Source organism: Ambystoma mexicanum, chromosome 6p (genome assembly GCF_040938575.1).
Source record: "Ambystoma mexicanum isolate Mex_15411 chromosome 6p, UKY_AmexF1_1, whole genome shotgun sequence".
In the NCBI taxonomy this organism is placed as follows: Eukaryota; Metazoa; Chordata; class Amphibia; order Caudata; family Ambystomatidae; genus Ambystoma; species Ambystoma mexicanum.
Window position 1 is genome coordinate 1,102,354,071 of NC_090935.1, and position 22,138 is coordinate 1,102,376,208.

The window sequence follows — 22,138 nt, forward strand, 5'->3', positions numbered from 1 at the left end:
TACCCTAGCGACCGTGGCAAAGAGTCGCAATAGACTTCTACGGGCCCCTCGAAGAAGGAGGACACTTATTTGTGGCGATTGACGAGTACTCATGCTTCCCATTCATCAAACGGGCACCATCAATGTCATTCTACGAAGTAGCACCAATCATAGACAAACTGTTCAGTGAGTGAGAAAGACAGACAATGGACCCCTGTTTCAAGGGTGCGACTTCAAAAAACTAGCAGACCACTTAGGCTTCCACCACCAGAAGATCACCCCACTGTGGCCCCAAGCCAATGGGATGGTGGAACAATTCATGGCCACCATTAAACTGACAAGACAAAAAGCCCTTCTGGACAAAATGCCACACCCACAGGTGATTTGTCGCATGCTCAGGAGCTACAGAAAGATTCTGCATGATGCGATGGGTCGAACGCCAGCAGAACTTATGAAGTACAAGCCCCGAACCGGCTTACCCCAATGGGAGGACTACATCCCCCGAACAGGACGCGGCTATACGGGAGCGAAACGCAGAGAAGAAAAGACAAGTGAAAGAGTGGGCCGACAAGAAGAGGAAAGCAAGGGAACAACAACTCGAAGTAGGACAGACCATCCTTGTACGGCAGAGACAGCTCAAGAAAACCGACACCCACTACAGTCCAGAAACACACGTGATCACCGCCATCAAGGGGCCTATGGTGACTGCCACAGGAGAGCTTGGCGACATAACACGAAATGCGTCCTTCTTCAAGAAATTGTACTTAAAGGACTCGGAATCATCGACAGAACAACCAGAGCGTGAAGAAGGCGGGAGCCCGCCGATCGAGACAGCCAGGGAGACATAGGAATCCCCAGACAGACCTCAAAGGACTCTGCAGAAACCTCAGAGGCTCATCGAGGAAATGTAGACTACGGACTTCCTCATTAAGCACAGGGAGAGGTTGTGGGTGAATAAAGAAGCAGGCACTTTAAGGAAAAGGAGAGCACGCCTGGAGTGGGAGGAGAGAGGAAGGGGCGGGGCCGAGGCAAGAGGTATTCATTCATGTATGGATAAAATAACGAGAGGTTGAATTCGAGATTGGCTCTGTGTCGTTCGTGGAGCTCTGTGCCAGGACCCTAAGGCAGGGCCAACAGGAGGATGTTTAACCGGCTTACGGTAAGAGACAAATTTACAGCAAGTGCTTACAGATGAAATACATCTGGATATGAAAAGTGTTGAAAACTGATAATATAGCTTTTTAATTTCACTTTTGTGATAGCTTGAAATATCTACCTGAGAAAGAATCAGTTGACCGTGAAATATTTGTACAAACTTCTTTAAAAACGTGAAATATGCCTCTTCACCAATTTTGCTAGCCAGGTGACGCAGCAGGAAATACCCCTGTAAAAAGAAAATACAAAAATGGTTAGCCTCACCTACAATGGCAGTGAATGTGTGAACGTCCAATGGTAAAGGGTGAAATGTCGGTAACACTGTCCGCAAGACTCGCGCACCTTCAGGTAGTGAACCTGCATGAAGTTCTTCTCCGGATTTAATCCATGCCTCACCATGTAGGCGCCAGACTCTGTCACTTCTCCTGTTTTCTCCCGATTTGGTCTGTAATAATAACAGTCAACAGTTGCATTTTAGTGCTATATAATGCAGTCAACACTTGTAATAGTTATTCAATAAGCTTATAGAACTGACATGAAAGCTCAAATGGGAAAACATTGTGCAGATTGCTACCCTTTGCTTTCCCATAACATTTGATCATTAAAATGAACAATTATAATAATACTAATAATATGAATAATAACATATTTTTATATAGCACTTCATGGCATATCGCTCCCAGTTATACCTGTTGGTATAATTGGTGGTTCTACCGAATTTCATGGTACTCAGTTTATCAACCTGTTGGGAAGGAGCTAGCACCTTCCTTCCTTCCCTCCCAAGCGCTTTAGAATTAGGCAAGACTTCTGTTGACTGCTTCTAGGCACTACAAGAGACTAGAGGGGAGGAGGGGCACTGAGGAAGCTTTTTCATGCAAATATCATATAGATAGACATGGGCAGGAACTAAAAGAAGGCAATAATTTAAATATAAGGTGCAAATACCTATTAGCTGAATACATTTGTAAAATCCTATTTAGTTTAAAATAAATCTCAAAGCACTATTAAAGCAGACTCTCTGCCAAAAGGCATGTGGCCTGCGCTAGAAATGAATTGCAGAGATCATGCGCTGTTGCGTCACTGACACTATCTCTGGCAGAGCACACAAAGTGGCTAACCGGTTGTCTGCTGTCTGTCAAAAGCCCATACATGCTAAAATGAGATTTTACATACTCATGCACAACATACAGAATTATGAAAAACAGCTTTACAAGGAGGTTATAAGACCAGATAAAAATATGAATAAGATGAGTGGAGTATGAATGAAAATTAGTTAGAGAAATGTTTAGTTTCTCCTGGGGCTAGGCCTCAATGGTTGTAAAAGTCTGCAGGGCTGCAGTGGGTGTCCGTGTAAGGTAGTAATATGTAAAGTAGCATGTCCTTAACAGAAATCGCCAACCATGAAGAAAGGAAGACTTTGCAGCATCCCTTGTATGGAAGCAGGATGGTGTGGGATGGAGCCATACCCATATCCAGAGATGCCACTACAGCATATTAAGAGTATATAAGCTCCTGTCTGGCTCCAGTTTGCAGGGGAATGGGATGGTTGAGGGGCAGAAGAGACCGTTCAGGCAGCAGAGTACTTTGCTCCTATCCTCATTTCTGTAAAGAATAAATGTGTCATCCTTGCAAGATAGACTCTAGGCCTTACTTCCCTAGTGGGGTGCATTTATTCCGGTGTGAGCGCGATTAGGGGTACCATTATAATTAAAGGGTACCCACTAAATTGGGCTACCCTTACAAACCTCAGAAGGGTAAACGGATGAGCCCCACCCCAGGATTTAAACAAATCCTTCAGAAATGTGGAATATACAGAATGATAACATTTTAAAAATGGAGCAAAGCCATCTTAGATATTTGAGCATATGCATGTGTTGGGTGTCCTACCCACGTTTGGACTATTATGCTGCAACATTTGGTGCTGTGGTCTTAGGAAATCCAAGAGGGCAGAAAAACCCACATTTGCGCCAGAATCCTAGAGAACCGTGCAGTTTTGCGCACAGCAAAGTGGTCCCCTGACCTGCCACCCACCAGTGCAAGCATGATGGGCCAGGAGTGCCATGAGTGAGATGTCTGCCAAAGGAAAAACAGCCGTGCCGGTTGGCTAAAAAAAGCGCTTTAAAATCACCTTTGTTTCCCTGAATGCAAGCTCAAAATGCCTATTTTAAACATCACAAGATATTCAAAAATTTCAATGAACACCAGCAGGCATTTGGCAGAAAGTATTCTTGTGTGCATACTAAATCTGGAAAGATGAATAGCCCAAAACAATGTTTATAACAAAACTGGCTGAGCTGTGGATGTCAGCAGCTTAAGTTAAATGGACAGGAAGCCACTAAAATCGAAATGTTTAAAATAAATGAGTGACCTACTTTTGAGTGTAACATAGGTTGCAACTGTTAAATGTCATAGTTTTGAACTGAGAATCAGCATTCTAGCTGCATGTGCACAAATTGTGAGTTTGATTTGAATGAAGAAAAACTGGGAACAAAAGTGATATTTAGCTGAAGCCTGGCTTAATGAAACTGGATTCTGCCTGACAACTACCCCCGACAGGAGAGGGAATTCAAGAGCTGTGTTCCCAGGCCTGGCTGCATCCTGCTGCCCCTGCCAAAAGGAGATGACACCTCTCTGATTGAATTAGGGGAGTGGCACCTGGGGACTACAGGAAACTAAACAAAGCACTGTCCCTGGCTCAGGCAAATGTTATATTGGGGGGGGTCGTAAAATGGCTTCCTCTTGGGAGAAACTGGGAGGGGCAGTGCCTGTCAGAGCAAGCTGAGCTTGGGGGAAGTGGATAAACCAGAAATTCCACCATGTGCTTTGGAAAACTACACCCCTTTGCTCCCAGAGCATGATTTTAAAAAGATGGATAATTCATAGTGCGGACTTGTAAAAATTATATAAATAACATCATCATTCTTGTGATTTTTCTGTGCACATTTTAAGAGGTGTTAGGACCCTGTGGTATGTTCTTGGGGATAGTAGCGGAAAAAAAGGTTGTTACTCTAAATGTATGCATGTTAAAAATCTGACACTTTATCATCTGAAACCCATATCCCTGGTGCACATTTGTGTAAAATCTGGAAAGGTTTAGAGGTCGTTATCTGGATGAAAAGGGGAGAATTCTGTCATAAGTGGACACGACATCGTACAAAACCAGGGATTGGATGGTTTGGTGCTACAGGAAATATGTTAACTGGACCTATAATATTAGAAAAATGGTACATAGATAAATATTTATTTGGGTCAGAAATAGATTTGTGTGCAATTTGACAAGGGGAGGTTCCTCTGACCATAAAACCTACAGCATCACTCTGACACTCCATTTCCTTCCCCCAATCAAGGGAGAGAGGAAAGCTTGGCCAATGATAAGTGAGAGGGACAGGCTTAGCTAGGCCCAGGCACACACCCATTTTCAAAACACATAAAAGGAACATTGAAACCCAGGTAGAGACATTCACTTTCCACTTTCTTGCGGGACGCTTTGCCAGGAGACTCCAGACTTCAAATCCAGAACTCCAGGGATCCAGAACTTTACTTCAGAACTTGTAGCAGAGAGGCTAACCCACAAGTTGAGTTCTCTTCAGCAGGCCTCAGAAATCCTTTGCAAACTGTTCAACCGCCGGGCTGTGCGGTTTGCTGCTTGCTAAGAATCCACTTGATCCAGACCCGCAGAACCAGAGACCGCTGTATCCGGAACCGCTAGCAGAACTGATAACAGACCCTGAGACCCAGAGACCAGATCACTGTGAAGAACCGCTAGCATAAGTCCAGCCAATCCTGACCCGATCGGTGACGAAGTCGCATTCCTGTCCAAAATCTAGTGTGAGTACCCAGCTAGCACTGTGCCAAAACCAATCTCTTAGTTTAAAATAATCTAATCCAAACTATTTTAGCCTATTAGAACTGCCTCCTAAAATTGTGTCATTCTGTCATTTTTCAAACTGAAAACTGTCATCTGTCATTCTGAACTTTAAAATTTCAAATCCGAAAAACTACCTTTACTAAATCGGTCGTATCTCCGGAACCGTTTGTGGAAGCGAGTTTTAACTGTCATCTGAAAGCTAAGATTCTAAGCTTTCCAACGAGCATAGAACCGGCTTCGTTCTCCTTATAGTGCCTCCGTAATTGCGCTCGACGCACGCGACTAAATTTGCTGCGATTTGACATTTTGCTTAATTTCAGCCACGTGTAAAAATATTTGTCCTTGCTTTCCTTGCTGAAATTCGTGTGCAACCTGACAATCATTCATAGAGCATTGCTAAAGTGATCCTGAATTAAATTAAGTATCTCTCACTCACCCTGAACCTCCTATAGGGAATTAAAAGCAATTTGAGTATATTTTTCACTTCATTGCCACCACATTTAAAAGGATTTTGCCTGTGTTTAAAACTCCCACCTGTTTCCTCTAAGCTTGCTAGGGGGGAACTGAATTATATTTGATTGCATTCCTGAGAACTGTGTGCTTTCCTCCCATCTCTTTACCTTGCATAAAGGGGGGGGTGAATTGTCAAAGAAAAGTGATTACATTGTCTTTTGTCGAAGTCATATCAAGTTATTTCTGTACTGCATTTTCATTCATCATTGCATTGTCCTTGAAGCCATAAAAGCATTCTCAGCTACTTTATCCTCTCTATATCACTTCTAAGCCATCAAAAAGAGTGCACCACAGTAACATTATCCATTGTTGATCACTATCATCCTCACAAGTGTGCTATCAAATATTAATTTACTATAAACGTGTGATAGATATATATTGTTTAATTTTCACATAAACCTTTTAATTTGCAAAACAAACCTACTTCTTGGCTCAGTGGGGTCAGGGGGGTTCTAAGAGAGGGGTGTTATATAAGGGTTGTCATCCAGAGTAAACGAACTGGACATAAAAATATATCAATAAGGGTTTCCCTCAGCATCCCGGACTAGGCATTGACTTAGCTGTAGTGTTGAATTGAATCCGCTTACAGATGGGAGCCCATAGAATGCAACCCATGAATGGTGATGAACGGAATTCAAGTTTTTGCCCTGTATGGCCGATCTCAACCCTACATGACGGTTTCAAGCTGTACTGCTCAGGTGATACACAGCCTAAGCAATTCATCATCATTTGTTAGGCTTAAGAACAGTGTCATATTTTGAAACTTGTTTTATTATTAACAAACGTAGTGTTGGACCAAAACAAAATATTTTCACCGCAGTAATCGAGTGGCTTTATACAATTGACTAAATATTATAAAGGTTCATGCATTCCTCACATCCATATGTGTGATGAATGCACGTTCCCAAATTAAGCTTCCAGTGCGATTGCTCGGCAGTACGAGGGGCAGAACTCTTGAGATATCCTTTTTGTGTATATCCAGACACTTGTGAAAAGCAGCAGGTAGTCACCTGATCAACCACAGTACACACGGTCAAAGTCCCACACTGCCAGAGGTGGGCCAAAACGATCCCAATAAAGCTTGGAGAAAGGGATGGGGAACTTCAATAGAGAGCACAGATATTACCAGGTGCAAACACCAAGCAACCCCAGAAAATAGGTCAGGCAGACATTCAAGAGCTCAAAATTAATCAGGGTGGGGGTTGGTTTGTTACAGGACATGGGCCTGGACTGTCGGCCTCTAATTCTCCTGACCCCGCCTGTATTTCTCAGCAAAGAAAACAATAGCTTCCATTTGCAAAAACCATGCGAGGGAACGGAGAGACAGGAAGTGGAGAACCAAGGTGCTGCTACTTGCTCAGAAAACTGGTAGAACTCAACACACTAGAATTGCTATAATGTTTTAGACTATTTACCCAGGGTACTATCAATGGACAGAGGCAGCAGTCTTCCATAGCCTGGCCCAATCCGCTAGTCCTGAAGCTATTCCATTAGTTAATATCGGGTTCGAGATTACTCTCTGGGCTCATAATTGAAACATAGTAATAGCTTGCTTGAGTTCTCCAGTGATCTTTGTCCCTTTGTGCAGTGCCTTAAGTAATTTCTCTTCCACCCACCAGCTCTGCATGGTCTTTGGACTGTTGGCATGTGAACCCGGCTTCTAATGGCAGTTCTTTTTTTCCTTGTTGGGCTCTCTTAATGTTGCGACGCAAGACCTCCGTGTGGCTGTGACTTTTCGTCCTACTTCTGGCCTTCTCTTCCGATGCGGCTGATCGCTGCTGATTGATGGTGGCCGGGCATCAGGTTTCTTAACAGGAATGCAGGGCATTAGATCTGGATTCACATTGTGATGCTTTATGTTTTATCATTGTGATGTGTTTCTAAAAAGAATAGAAAAACACTGGCAAGTATCTTGTAATGGAGTCATGGCTTGAGATTCAGGTGCGCTGCACAGAATTATGTTGCCAGAGGGTCAGGAATTCGAGCCCTGTCAACTGCCACCTCAGAGCTCTGGATCTTTCCCTGATGGGCCTTCCACCCACAGCTGAGAGGGGTTCCTGCCCCCTCTTGCCAATGCCATGGTACTGGCCTTATCACACACATTTCCCCTTTATCCTACGCACTCTTACAGCTAACTGACTGGGGATACCGGGACAAAATATCTACACATTGACTTATTTGGTGCTCACCCTATGTTCTACTGAAAATAAAAATGGTGTAAGATCAAGAAATACCTCAGGATAGGGGGATTTGTATTCTTATTCTTGGCCATCCAGACTAGTGATACATGGTCAATTACAGGTTTACACCTTCTGCCAGTCATATAATATCACAGGTTGGTAAACCGCCCATATTATGGACAGAGGTTCCAGCTCGCTTATAGGGTAGTTAATTTCTCATGGATGGAGTTTTTGGCTGAGGTACATTATAGTCTTCTTCTCTCCCTTTTCCACCTGCAATAGTACTGCACCGAGCCCAACAGTAGAAGCGTCAGCCTGCAGAAGAAATTCTTGGTAGAAGTTGAGCATTAGAATGGGGCTACTAAATAAGGATTTTTGAGTTGATTGAATGTAGTCTGGGCTTGGTAATCTCACTCAGTGATATTAGAACACAACTTCTCCAACTTATCTGTCAGGGTCCTGGTGTTTTGGAAACGTTTGGGATAAACCGTGTGCTCTAGCACCTTGAAGCGTCTTTTGGGATGGGATTACCAATAAAGATCTCTGACAAAATAACCGGACAGACTCAAAGAATATGGCAAAATACTACTTTATTCTCAATTCAAGAAAGCAGGGCAAACTGGCAGACATCAGACTGATACTTATACTGATACTGATATACTTAGTATAAGTATCATATACTTATATCATATGAGACTGATACTGATAATAGGCCGCTTTGCCCTTCCCAGGACATTGTCGTACCCCTCGCAGGAACCACCAGTGTCCGGGTGCCGTCACTGGCCTTCATTCCCCGCCTGCTGAGCCGCTTGCCCCTGGCAAGCTCTCCTGAGTCCACCACCTGCAGGAGCCTTTGCCTTACCGCCTCCTCCTAACTCTGCCACTGACCTCTCTGTTACGGACGCTCTGCTGCCCTGCTGATCTCTCCAGCTGCCCTTGATCGCACCCTGCCGCAACCTTTACTCTAGGCCCCTGCTGTCGCCGTTCTTGCCCCTACCCCTTGGGACTCCTCCTAGCCTTGGCTACCCACCCCTCTGCCCTGGACGCTCTGCTGCTCAGCTGACCTCTCCAATCCCCCATGATCACTTCCTGCTGCACCCCCTATTCCTCGCCCCTGCTGTCCTCACTTCTCCCACATCCACCAGCCCTTACTCCTTCCCCTTCCTGTCATGCACCCCATCTGTCTCTCCCTTCGTTGTCTTCCCTCCATCTCCCTTCCCCTCTCCCTCGTCCTCCTCTACCTTCCCCTCACCCTAATTCCCACCCCTCCTGCCCCCTCCCTCCCCGCACAATCCCTTCTCGCCCCAATCTTATCCACCTCCCCACTGCTAGCCCCTCCAGCATCATCAGCATTGCCCTCTGGAATGCCGGTTCCATCTGCAATAAAGCCACTGCGACCCTTAACCTGTTCTTCCGACTCAAACTTCATTTCCTCTGCATCACCAAGACCTGGAACCCCCTCATCAAATCCCCAGTCCCTGCGTCTATCTCGGCCTCCTCCTCCTCCATCTCTCAAGTCTCACACCCCTATGGTCGCAGAGGCGGCGTCGGCCTCATTTTTCACCCTAAATGTCTTTCCTCATCACCTACCCTCACCCTCCCCACCTTCTCTTCCTTTGAATTTATTTTCAAATACTTCACCTATCCTCATGCGATCTCCTTCTTAATTATTTATAGACCTCCTGGCCTCCTCTCTTCCTTCTATGAAGACCTTGACCATCTTCTCTCTCTCATCTCTCCTTCACCTACTCCTCTCTCAGTCCTTGGCGACTTCAACCTCCCTCTCTCACCCACATCTCATTCTTCTCCTCTTCTTTCATTGCTTTACTCCTACCTCCTCTCTCCCCTTCCTCCCCCCTACCCACTCCTCTGGCTCCACACTCAATCTCATTTTCTCCGACCACGCTTGCTCTCATTCTCCCTCCCCCCTAATCTTCCCCCACCTATCCCTCCTCTCCCTCCCTCTCTCATTGCGACCTCCGCAACTTCAACCCTACTCTCTTCCACGACTCATGTTCTTCCTCCCTTCCCCCCTCTGATTTTGCTTCCCTCTCAGCAGATGACGCCCTCTCCTTACTGTCCTCCTCTATAACCTCCAGTCTTGACCAACTCTATCCTCTCACTCCCTTCTCCCCTTCTCACAAACCTTCCCAACCCTGGCTCTCTTCTGTCCATGCGCCGCCTCCTCAGACGCCTCTAACGACGCTGGATCAAATCCCCTTCTCTGGCTAATCAATCCTCTTAACACTCTCTCTACAACTCTTGCCTCTCATCTGCCAAACGCTCCTACTACTCTAGCCTCCTCCACTCACAAGCCCTGCATCCTCGCCGTATCTTCCAGGACTTCTCTCGGCTTCTCTCCCCTCCCACTTCTGACCCTTCCACAAACTCTCCCCTCTCTCCCTCTGACTTCGCTAACTACTTCTCATCCAAAATCCTCTCTCTGCGCCAGAACATCCTCTCCTCTTCTTCCTTCTCCCCCCTAGCCCGCTCCCCCTCCTCCAGCTCTGCCAACCTGCCCTCCTTTTCTCCTATCACCCCTGCATGTGTCTCCCACCTCCTGTCCAAAACTCACCCTACTGCTGCCCCCTCTGACTCCATTCCCACCTCCCTCATCCCCAAAATGTACCCCCTCCTTATTCCCTACCTAACCACCTTCTTCAACATCTGTCTCTCCTCTGCCACCTTTCCTTCAGCTTTCAAAAACGCTACCATAATCCCTATCCTGAAGAAACCATCTGCTAACCCTCTTCTTGCCTCCAACTTCTGGCCAATCTCCCTTCTCCCCTTCATTTCTAAGCTCCTCGAGCGCCTTGCCTACTCTCAACTGTCTACTTTTGTCTCATCCCACTCCCTCCTCCCCACCTCTCAATCTGGTTTCCGTCCTAAACACTCCACTGAGACTGCCCTCACCTATGTCCTCAACTCTCTCCTCACTGTTCGCTACACCAAGCAATCTTCAATTCTCATCCTCCTTGATCTCTCTGCAGCTTTTGATACCTTACTTCTTAGCACTCTGTCCTCCTTCGGTTTCAAAGACTCTGTTCTCTCCTGGCTCACCTCTTACCTCTCCAATCGATCCTTCACTGTCTCCTGGGGTGGCCGCTCCTCCTTCAGCCTCCACCTGAACTATGGCATCCCTCAGGGTTCCGTGCTGGGACCCTTTCTTTTCTCTCTCTACACCTCCATTCTCTCCCCAGTCATCTCTTCTTTTGGCATTTCCCACCACTTCTACGCTGATGACACCCTACTCTTTCTTTCCTTCTCTTCCTTCACATCTGACCTCCACCTCACTCTTTCTTCCTGCCTCACGGCCATAAAAGATTGGATGTCATCCCACTTTCTTTCCCTCAATACTGACAAGACTGAGGTGCTTTTCTTCCCTCCTAACACTCTCTCCCCTTCTCCTCCTCCCTTCATCCACTTTCCACCTTCCAACCTCCCCGTATCTTCCCATGCCCGCAATCTCGGCCTCCACCTCGACTCCTCTCTCTCCTTCTCCAACCACATCTCTCTAACCTCTTGAGCCTGTCGCCACCACCTCTATAACATCCGCAAGATCCGCTCCTCTCTCACATTCCATGCTTCCAAACTCCTAATCTCCTCCCTTATTTTCTCCCGCCTCTTCTACTGCTCCCCTCTCCTCTTTGGACTCCCTGTCTCTCACCTAACTCCCCTAAAATCCATCTACCACTCTCTATCCGTACGTTATGTCTCCTCGTTCCTCAAGACTCTATTTCTACCTCTCTCTCTCAACTTGGCTGGCTTCCTGACCTCTCAACTGAAATTTCAATTCCTCTGTCTTGTCTACAAATCTTTCCATGACCTGGCGCACCCTACCTTTCCTCCCTCCTCTCATTTTACCCCCCCCCGCTCTCTCCTCTCAGCAAACTCCTACCTCCTCACTGTACCCCCAGCCCCATGTGCCGCCTCACCCTTCCGCTCCTTCCAACTCTTGGCCCCCCCTACACTGGAACTCCCTCCTGCTCTCCATCTGCTCCACCCCTACCTACAGATCCTTCCGCCACTGTCTGAAAGCCCATCTCCTTCACTCCCCCCCAGACTTCCCTACCCCTCCCTTCCTACCCTTGGCCCCCACATTTCCCCCCATCCTCTCCCCTTCCCCCTGACCTGAAATTGGTATCAAATACTACTTAAGGTCAACGAGGACACCAGACCACCCCCCTTCCTTTCCCCTCCCCCCCTCTCCCCTACCTCAAATCCTACACCATAACTCCCATCACCTACCCCCTCCTCTACCCTCCCCCCGCACCCCCCCTTGTAAATAGTTTTACTTATTGTTCTAATGACCTGTTCATGTTTGTAAATATGCTTCTCTCACTTTGTACCTGTTATATTGTAAAGCGCTTTGGCTTAAAGCACTATATAAATTCAATAAACAAACATACTTGCACACTCACACACAAACTTGATCATACAAATGTTTTATACCCAAATATACGTCATCTACGACATCTTACGTGGCAAACTATAAAATCTATTGAAGTGAGGCATTGGTTAGGGGAACTTATGTACCTATGGTATACATAAGAGTTAGTATATCATTGATTGTCTCCCATCTGTAAGGCACGCCTCAAACTACCTTTAAATACGTATAATACTGATTATAGCAGAGAAAATGGCAGCGGATTGGTCAATGAAAACATTGTATACAAGGTTACCCCATAGACCCTCTGATTGGTTGGCCTTCTCACCCAACCTGTTAGCAGCACATGAGCGAAGCGAAACCCAGGTGCTTGTGTCACGTCCGATTACGCCCCACTTTCCCAATTGGTCCATCCTCTTTCATCAGTCCAGCCACAAGCCAATATTTCCCGTCTGTAGTTGACCTTGTAGCCTGCTCTCTGTTCTGTGACATTTAAGGGAGTGCAAGCACATCAATATCTTCATTGAAGCTTAATAGCCTTTGTTTTTTACTTCGAAATCACGTGTGAGGTGACTGTAAATTTGTCAATTTCGAGGTCTCATTTACTGCTTTTTTGATTTAATTATACTGAGTGTCCTTGCTCCTCTTGGTCTAGAGACTTGCTCAGTCCATCTTGTACAGACTTTATATGCTTTTAATTGTCCAACACTTGGCTCTTGCAGATGTTTTCTTCTTTAATCTAAGAGAAATATGTCTTTTGTAAATGGCTTATCCATCTGCCTCCCTTTGTGCCTTGCAATTATTCCTTAAATAGCATCCTTGATCCCAAGCCACCAGACTCCTCTTTATTTTGCACACCAAACTGTTTCTCCAACATCTCCTGACTCTGCAACTCTAGTCTGTCTCTGAGGTAGCTGGATTGAGTCTGAACACTATCCGGCGTCCATCTTCCCACTATGGCCGCCCTAGTCACGTTACATTTTCCTCTATAGCAATCTTCTCTATGTCCCACCTATCTTGCGTTACTGCGTATATACAATTATTGGTCAGCACATTACTTAGTCTTTGTTGCATATATGATCACTTTATCATTTCGTACATATTTCTTTTGTTGCTTCAGTTACATAGTCACTCTAAAGTATTTTTATATTGTTTAAGTATGTCTTCGTATATCTGCTTCATGACTGTCCTCATGAGATTTCACTCAGCGTTCCATGACATCCAAAGGTACATGCTGACATCCTTCCACCCTTTCAGTGCAAGGGTACACTTGGCATGGTTGTCTGAATAAATATGGTCTCTCGTACACTCAATGCGGTATAGGGATAACACATGGGGTACCATATAAGGTTCTTTTCCTGCTGTTCCAATATGACTTCAGTGAAGGGGTGGGAGCTAGGGAAAACACGTCCACCTGCTCCTCTACATTTCCCCTCTGGTCGAGTTCTCGACCACATTTTCCTCTTCAAACTCCTTCTACTTCCCTTCATACTGCCCTTTCTTGGGAATCCATATCTTTGTCAACCCCCTCAGGTGACCTGCATCCTTTATATGTTCATCCACACTCCAAGTCATTTGACAGCAATCTCCTGATGGTGGATAGAATATCCAACGTCCCACATATTTGTTATGATCCTTAGGGTAGTACAACTTCATTCCGGGAGGTGCCAGGGTGCTTTTCTTTATATTCTCTTGGGTACTTTCCTCATTTTGCATTTCCTCACCAGTTCCATCATCTAAGTCAATCATTATCTTCATCCCAATAGCTTTCTTCGCTGTCTTCTGGCACTGTCCCAAGATGATCATTATGAGACAAAATCCTATCAATACCAACACTAGCATTGCTCCAAGTATTTTTAAGGCATTTGCCAGCCAGGTTGGGATGCATGACAATAGAAATGAAAACCAGTCATCTCCTGCTGTCTCATCAGCTTCATCTTCCATCTTCGTATGCAGGGTTGTCAGCATAGTTATTGCTTCAGTCAGGCTTCCATTTTCTCCAGCATGAGATGGTAGGAATGTGCACCAATAAGGCCCGACCTTGGCGCACACGTCTCCTTCCATTACTCTAATTAGGTCCAGGACTTACCTGTTTTGGACACTCATCAGCCTCATGGCTCTCATTCTCTCTGATGGCATTAAATCCTTTTATTGTTGCACTGATCATCTGTAACAACTCCCATCTTGTAATCTGCAGCCACTTTGCGTTTACTGCAGTCTGGAGTTCTGGCAAGAATATAGATGTCATTATCATTGCCGTCTTGCTGAACAATTTATGCTCATCTGGAATATGTTTGTAGGCCTTTATTGATTTTGATGAGAAATAATTCTCCCTCTTCTGCCAGCGAAGGTTCAGTGACCTTTCTCTCCTCCGGTATATATACATATTTGGAAATCCATCAATATCGAGGTCACTTTGAGGAATCACTAATGCCAGAACATGTATTACTACAATGGAGCATACACCTTCCCAATTCATGGGCAACTGCATGTACGCAGTTGATCCACAGGCCCAATATCAGTCAGTCAGTACTGCAGTTCTTCCATTAATTCCTGGGACCTCGATTATCTGCCCAGATCCTTTGTTTTATCCGACCAGAACCAGACCTTTATTCTTGAAGCATGTTGTTGCGTTCTTTAGTGGGATTATAGATATTGGTCCTGCTTCGTTATCGACCCATGTTAGTAACTTAGAGTACCTTGCCCATGTTTCTAGGCATCTGTCATTCACTATTTTCAGTATGCCTACTGGTTCCTTCTTTAATAAGTGTGCATGGCAAAATAATGGTACTTCTTCCCATCCGGGACTGGTGGAACAGCACCTCCATAAACAAATATGGGAAGTCTCTGCCAGCAGCCTGGCTATCCTGATCTTTCAGTCACATCTGAGCAGTCCATCATCTTCATCTCAACAATTTTTATTTGATCTCTAATCTGGAATGGAAATATAAGTTTTTAGCTAGTCCACCTCATCGCACTTTTCATCCTCCTTGTTTTCACACAGGTATGTTCATATGGAAATGTTCCTCTTCATTACCATTTTATAGTTGCCCATTTTCCTTTAAATTGCCATGTGGTTGTACACGCTGCTAAATGACAGACGTTCTGCATCCTGTGCAAGCATTTCTTTGGCAATAAATGTCCTTGCTGTGTTCATGGCATACAGTATTAAGGAACAGACACAGCAGCTTTCATCTGACATTCTCTCTCCCAACTCCTTCATGTGCTCATACCATACAATATTTTTTAAATGAGCCGAATTATCAAGATATGCATATATATCTTCATGATCTTCCTCAATATCACTTTTAAATTGAAATAGATGCATAGTAACATTACAAAGAATGCTGTTTGTGCTTTGATTGGGGACAACAGTAAATTTTTCATCGTCACCCACCATGTCTGTATTGTTTATTATAACAAGTCTAAATCTCATAATAATCAGGAGAAAGACAACTCATAATACAGAATATCACAATTATTACTCCACAAAAACTCATGAATTTTCTTGATAGCAATGAGCCTCTTATATTCTGAAACCTCCTAATCTTTACTTGGACTTTTAATATATAACTCTGTAATTTTCTATAAATCACACCTTTATATCAAGAACTGCAAGATGATTGCTATAATTATCCTGAAAATGATGGCAAAGCAGGGTAAGACTGAAATATATAGGTACAAACAGCATTCAAGAATGTGTGTATTGTTATTGCAATAGGTAACATCAGAGATGAGGTGTACTTCTTTTCTTTCAGCTCTTTAATTTCAAAACATTGTCTCTTTCACCTGTCTAAAAAGGTTCCATGATAACTGCAAGTCTATTTATATTTTAGCAAATTTGAAAGATCTTGATCTTCAATTGAAATTGTTTCTGTGTGCTTTATTTGCCTTATCTTTGTTGTTAGCCATCGAACGGGTCTGCATGCGTGGACCTTCTTCTCTTGCTTCACCCAGTAGCTGCAGGAGGGGTCAGGGTTTCTCCTTTATATGGTTTGATGTTGTGTAAATGCAGCCAGGCTTGCCTTCCTTTTAATTTTGCAGCTGTGGGGGCGACTCCTTCTACCTTATAAGGTCCTTCAAAATGGAGCGTACTCCAAGTGCGTACAAACTTTTGTACCAGCACCTGGTCCCCTGGATATAGACTGGGTTTCTTTCATAAATCTCTTGAATCAATGGGTTGACCGTCTTTGTCGCTTCTCTTTGAATCCTCCCTCCAGTGCTTGACCTGTTTAGACATGAAAGAAATAATTGCAGTCATTGTTGTTCGGTAATCATGCATCTCGTCACCTAGTACCTTCGCTACACTATTGGCATCAGTTTTTAACCTAGTTGGAGGGGCAAGAGGGGTTCTCATACAGCATCCAGTCACCAACTCATGAGGCGTTAGATGGTGATCTGAGCCAGGCTGATTTCTTAGGGCATAAAAGGCAAGGGGTAGGCAATGTAGCCATCCCTTCTTTAAAGTCATTTTTTATTTTTGCAATCCTCTCTTTTAACAATCCATTTAATCTCTCAGATGCCATTCGCCTGTGGATGATACGCTGAAGAAAACCTGTGCTTGATGCCTAATAGAAGAACTATTTGTTCAAATAATTCATTTACAAAACGCGGTCCATTGTCAGACCGCAAAACCTCGCATACACTCCATCTTGGAAACCCCTCATGCACAAAGCACTTGGAAGTGCATGTGGCGTCAGGGTGATTGCATGGAGCTGCCTCGATCCATCTAAAAAAAGGACATACCACAACCAGCATATATCTGTAGCCATTGCATGTCTGCAGCATATCCACATAATATATATATATAGATGGTAAAATGGCCCATTGGGTCTAGGGATTGCTCCTCTCACTGTTCACAAAGTGTGCCATGCAGTACATTTATGGCACACGATGTAATTAACAATAAAATGTGCCACATGCTCCAGCAAATTTGGTGAAAACAATCTTCTGAAATTGTAGCACTAAGACTCTCTCGAATCGTATGCGCGGGGTAGTAAAGCTGCTCCAACACGACCCTTAATAATGCTAGAGGCATAACTGACGTTACAGTGCTATCCTGCCTCCTTATTGCCTCTTTGGGGACAACGAAAACCCCAGTTTGTTCCATAACTCCTGTTCTTGTTGGGCTCAACCTTGTATCTCAATTAACTGGACAATAGACAGCATGTTAAAGCCCTCCTTTACCAACATGCATTGTCCTGTCATCTGTTTAACAACTTTTATTTCAAAATTAGAAATGGTTGCAAAATAAGCCAACTTTTTGGCTTCTAAATTTGCGGTTTTGTTTCCGCAAGAAATTACATCTTCCCTTTTAGAATGTGCTTTGCATTTACATTTTTAATACACCCAGGCTAACAACAACCACCAAATGTTGTGGAGGGCTTCACATCCTGACCCCATCACCATTTGAAAGATATGCTCAACTCACAATAAGAGTTCACACAAAAGGGGGCAGGACTGTCCCTGTATACAGAGGGACAGACATCGGCCCAATTCCCCTCCATTTCCCCTTTTGTCTCTGTCCACATTTGCCTTTCACACAGTCTCTTCTCGACTTTGTCACAAGGTTTGGCAGTCCCAAAATTACTATTCTGGATAACGATTTGTGGGAGAAATTAAACCTATTCACGTGGAATAAAAGATTACACACTTCGAAGGCCCGCTTGAGCACATCTCAAGTCGATCACAGACATATGCTACTTTTAATAATACCTATTTATCTCTTTGAAACTGTCCTCATGTATTCCCTTCTCTTTCAGACACCTTAGAATGTACCCTCCTAATTTATGTAATCCTGATTACTTTGACTGGACCGACCTGCACCAAAGCTAAAACAAACGCATGCCCCCACCTTTGTTTTAACTTTTAACCTGCCCTAATTAACCCCTTGTTTATTTTATCTGTACCCTCTGCCAGGCCCTTAAGATATAGGGGGAGAGAGAGAGAGAGAGAGAGAGAGAGAGAGAGAGAGAGAGAGAGAGAGAGAGAGAGAGAGAGAGAGAGAGAGAGAGAGGGGGAGGGAGAGGGAGAGGGAGAGGGAGAGAGGGAGGGAGAGAGGGAGGGGGAGAGGGAGAGGGAGAGGGAGAGAGTTTTTTTTAACTAGTCTACAAGGTGTGGGTGCCTGAAGGTGGTAGGGAGGGAGAGGGAGAGGGAGAGGGAGAGAGGGAGGGAGAGGGAGAGGGAGAGGGAGAGGGAGAGGGAGAGAGTTTTTTTTAACTAGTCTACAAGGTGTGGGTGCCTGAAGGTGGTATAGAGAGTATCCACAGATCCCCCACAACACTGGGGGCCCAAGGCAGGGGAATCATCGCAGTTAATACTACTCTCCTTGCTTTCCATTTAAAAATGATCCCGAACATGGGCCTGACAGTGGGCCATAGGCCAGTTTAGCCATGTAAAAAAACTCATGTTGGCTTTGCCCATAATGCCTGTAAAAATGCTATACCCACCGCAAGAAACATGGCCTTGCTGCCTGCACCAATGTAGCTGCACCCCCATGTGAGAACACTGATTATGCTGGTGTTGCCATAATGCCATTTAAAATGTAAGCACTGTGTAAAAACATGTCCATACTGGCTGCAGCTGCATCGATCTAGCCCCCACAAACAGAGGCTAACTCCACGGCCTGCATGAATGGACACAGTCATTCATGCAACCATTCAACATACACATTGCTGCCTCATTCACATGCTCAACCATACACTACAACAAACACACTGACTTAACTCTCATTCACATATGCAATTACAGTCACAAACCCTTGCATGCATGCATGCATAAACAGACCCAGACTCTGCATGCTACTTCACATGCTGCCACGATGGCCCTCCGGCTCCCAAACACCATGCAAACAGGAAGCAGGAGAGTTTCTCGATTCCTGACATGTGCAATCGAGTCAGAGGGCCACCATCTCACTGCTGCATACCCTGTGAGCGTGTGGGAAGGCACAGGAGCACATCGCACGAAGATGGATGGAAATGTGTATATATTTGTACACATTTCACAATGAGGGGCCTTTGAAAGGTTCTCACTTTGAAATGCACTTTCAGCATTGTCATACCTTTGTGTGTGCAGCATGCTCCTGACAAAAAATGTAGGCAAAGAGGAGCTGTAAGTGCATCATTTGAGCTGCCAACCAGGCCCCGGGAATTGCACAGGTCACCTTTTTGAAGTACCGCACATTTTTAAAAAGTATGCCCCTCCGCATTATTTATTAATGTTACTTTTTGTGAATTTGTCCTGGGGCCTTCAAATGAGAATGATCCAACCGTGTTCTCCCACCTCACCTTGATCTTGGTATTTCTCCTGAGCGTGAGAGGAGAGGGCGCCTGTTCTGGGATTCAAGGGGAGAGCACTGACTCAAATTTCTAGAACTATACTTTGCAGTGGCCATTGGGCCCTCGAGTATCGCGATGACATCTAACTTCTCAGAGGAAAAAAGGTGTTTGTGGCACTTCCTGGACCTCCCCGCCCAAAACACATCCTCCTAGGATCTCTTTGAGCTAGGTTTATTATGCCTTAAGGTCAAACTTTGAGCTCGAATTATACAATAAAAGAATGACAAGCATTAGAACCCTGTGCAGCGCCGTAAACCAATGAAAATGCTGGAAGGCGTGGTGTGTCGCCCCTTTAATAACACGCAATGCTCCAGCCAATAAAAGCGGCCTCTGCCTGCAAGTGTAGGCACTGCAGCAGAGAACCAGGAAGCGGCAACTCTGTGTCCATGTTGTTTCTTTACGGTGTGCCTGCCATGTGCCCATGGCCTGTGTTGAAGCCTCGGCCTTTGTGATCACAGAGCCGGGGCTAACGTATGCTGGGTGCTCCCAGTATTGGTGTCGGGTCGGGTGACCCCCAAAGCCCGCAGGGCGACCCCCTGCCATGCAACCTGCTACGTGATCGCAGCCCTCCTGTCCGCCGGTGCACGGTGTGTCCCGCTCCATAACCCGCAAACGGGACACCACAGAACCGTGGGCTGTATCTATTAAGGTTTAGGGCGCTGCCCTTCCCTGCTCGCCCTTCGCCAGTTAGCACCTGTGCAGTTTTCTACACGGGTGCTAATGGTGTCTTTTTTATTCAAAAAAGAAATGCACCTTTGTTGCATGGCCCAGCGCCATGCAGTGATGCTTTTTCAGCAAAGTTCGTTTTCATGTTAATGACGTCTCAGTGATCAACATGGAAAATGGACTATGCTCAAAGCAGCAATGTATGACACCAGGCCACGCAACAATTGTACAATGGTACATTTTCTTTTCAACAACAAAATAAACAGCATCCGTATAGCGAACTACAAGAGTGCCAATGTCGATATCTCATGATGTGGCATGCCGACCCTGTCGGTAACGGCACCGCCGCCCTTGTTAAGCGACCCTCACTGTGCTTGGGTTCTTAACTTGGGCAGTGGGCCATTACTGACAGGGTCGGCCCTCTGCCTCACGGCATATTGGGCGGGTAAGATGTCCTTTCATCGAGGGATGTTTTTTGGCTGTTTTTTTTACCTCCATTTTTTTTCTTGAAATAAACCAATCGAATTTTTTAGGGGGGGTTGTAAATTATATATATGGGGTGTGGGTGTTTGGGAATAAATACAAATTAAAGAAAATGGAGGGGTTGGGTGGAACCCCCCAAAATTATTTTTAAAAAATTTGATGGTTTTCATTAAAAAAATAGTGGTAAAAACCTTGCGAAAAAACATCCCGCAATGAAATTACATGGAACCATCGCGCGAGGGTGCCAGCAAATCAGGTGGCTAGGAATGCGGACTTGAACCGCTGGTTCCCCCACCCCCAACTTACCTTATTTCAACAGTGGCAGCACACACCGCCGCAGCCGCACCTTCCACTCTGCTCACATGGAAGGGGCGCTGCTGTACGAAGGAAAATCCATTTTGTTTTGGCCCCCGTGTTACCGCTTTGGCAAACCGAGGCTCAGGTGCTAATAGCCTTAAGCCCCTATTCCATTCGCTTTGCTCGAGTCGATAACATGGGCTGCCGGGCCGTTAACCCCCGTTTCAGCCCTTGGAACGGGGCTTAACGCCATAGTGTTAGTTGACATTAACATGAAGTCTGTCAGGACAGCAGTAGTACTACAATCATGAAAAAATACAGGCACAACATTCGATGAAGCCGTAACTTTGAGGAACCAGGAGGGACAGCATGCTTGCGCTACTCTGCAGGAAGTGGAAGGGTGGGATTTAGAATTAAGGTGCTGCAAATAAGGAAGCGTGACCAAGAGTGATGTAGTTGACGATGGCGAACAATTACTATCAAACGACAAGAACTGTTTTCTTGCACGTAATTCCAAAGGTAAAGCAGATAAAAATAGCACATGTAGCATGGGAAATTTGGCATGGATCGGGCGCTATTCAACACGTCCTTTTTTTAATCCTGCAGGTAACAACAGGGTACATTTCCGGCCAGAGCCATCTACGTCATCGGCTAGTACACAACCAATGTGAATTAAGCCGTACACTGAAACCAAGGACAACAGCATCCCAGATAAGACTTCTATCGCAAGAACCGGCTCTTCTGTTCTAAAAATATGGGATTCTTTAGGCAAGGGGAAATATGGCAATCAGCAGTGTTGTTTTGTTAGTGGCGTGTGTGGCTGCTGTTGATAAGCTTTCTCTTTTGTACTCGTACCTATCACCAGGTCGCACACGTACTTACAAACGTGCAGCCATTTGGCCCATTATATACAGAGGATGTGAATCATTGGCGCGCATCTTTGCTGCAGCAGCAGTGAAGGCCTACACAGTGGCTGCGAGGGCTTTGTGACGCAGCTGGCAGGCAGCTCATGCCCAGGCCTGTCCTACCAGCTGATGAATGGCGTAATAGTTGTAGAGATGGACGTGTAGATGGGGGGATGGCACGGGGTCTGAACTTTTAACAGTTCTGGGTGGACCCAGGGCAGCCAGATTTTCCAAAACATGGGCATGCCACAACACTATGAAGGAGAACTACAATTTTGGGGGCGAGTCAGGCAGGCTTAATGCGTCCTGCCTTTTCCCAATACAGACAAATCGTTCTTGCATTTGGCAAAATAAAAGATCCATCTGTC

At 45.3% G+C, this 22,138-nt stretch overlaps 1 protein-coding gene across 1 annotated transcript in view; it reads right to left on the reverse strand.

The window, feature by feature from the left end:
- Nucleotides 1-22,138, reverse strand: part of AOPEP (aminopeptidase O (putative)) — a 1,805,484-nt gene that overhangs the window by 677,467 nt on the left and 1,105,879 nt on the right. Inside the window, exons 8-9 of the mRNA XM_069625709.1 lie at nucleotides 1,477-1,579; nucleotides 1,256-1,363 (exon numbers count right to left, since the gene is read on the reverse strand). Of these exons, the coding sequence (XP_069481810.1) occupies nucleotides 1,256-1,363; nucleotides 1,477-1,579 (211 nt within the window). The remainder of the gene's footprint in view (nucleotides 1-1,255; nucleotides 1,364-1,476; nucleotides 1,580-22,138) is intronic.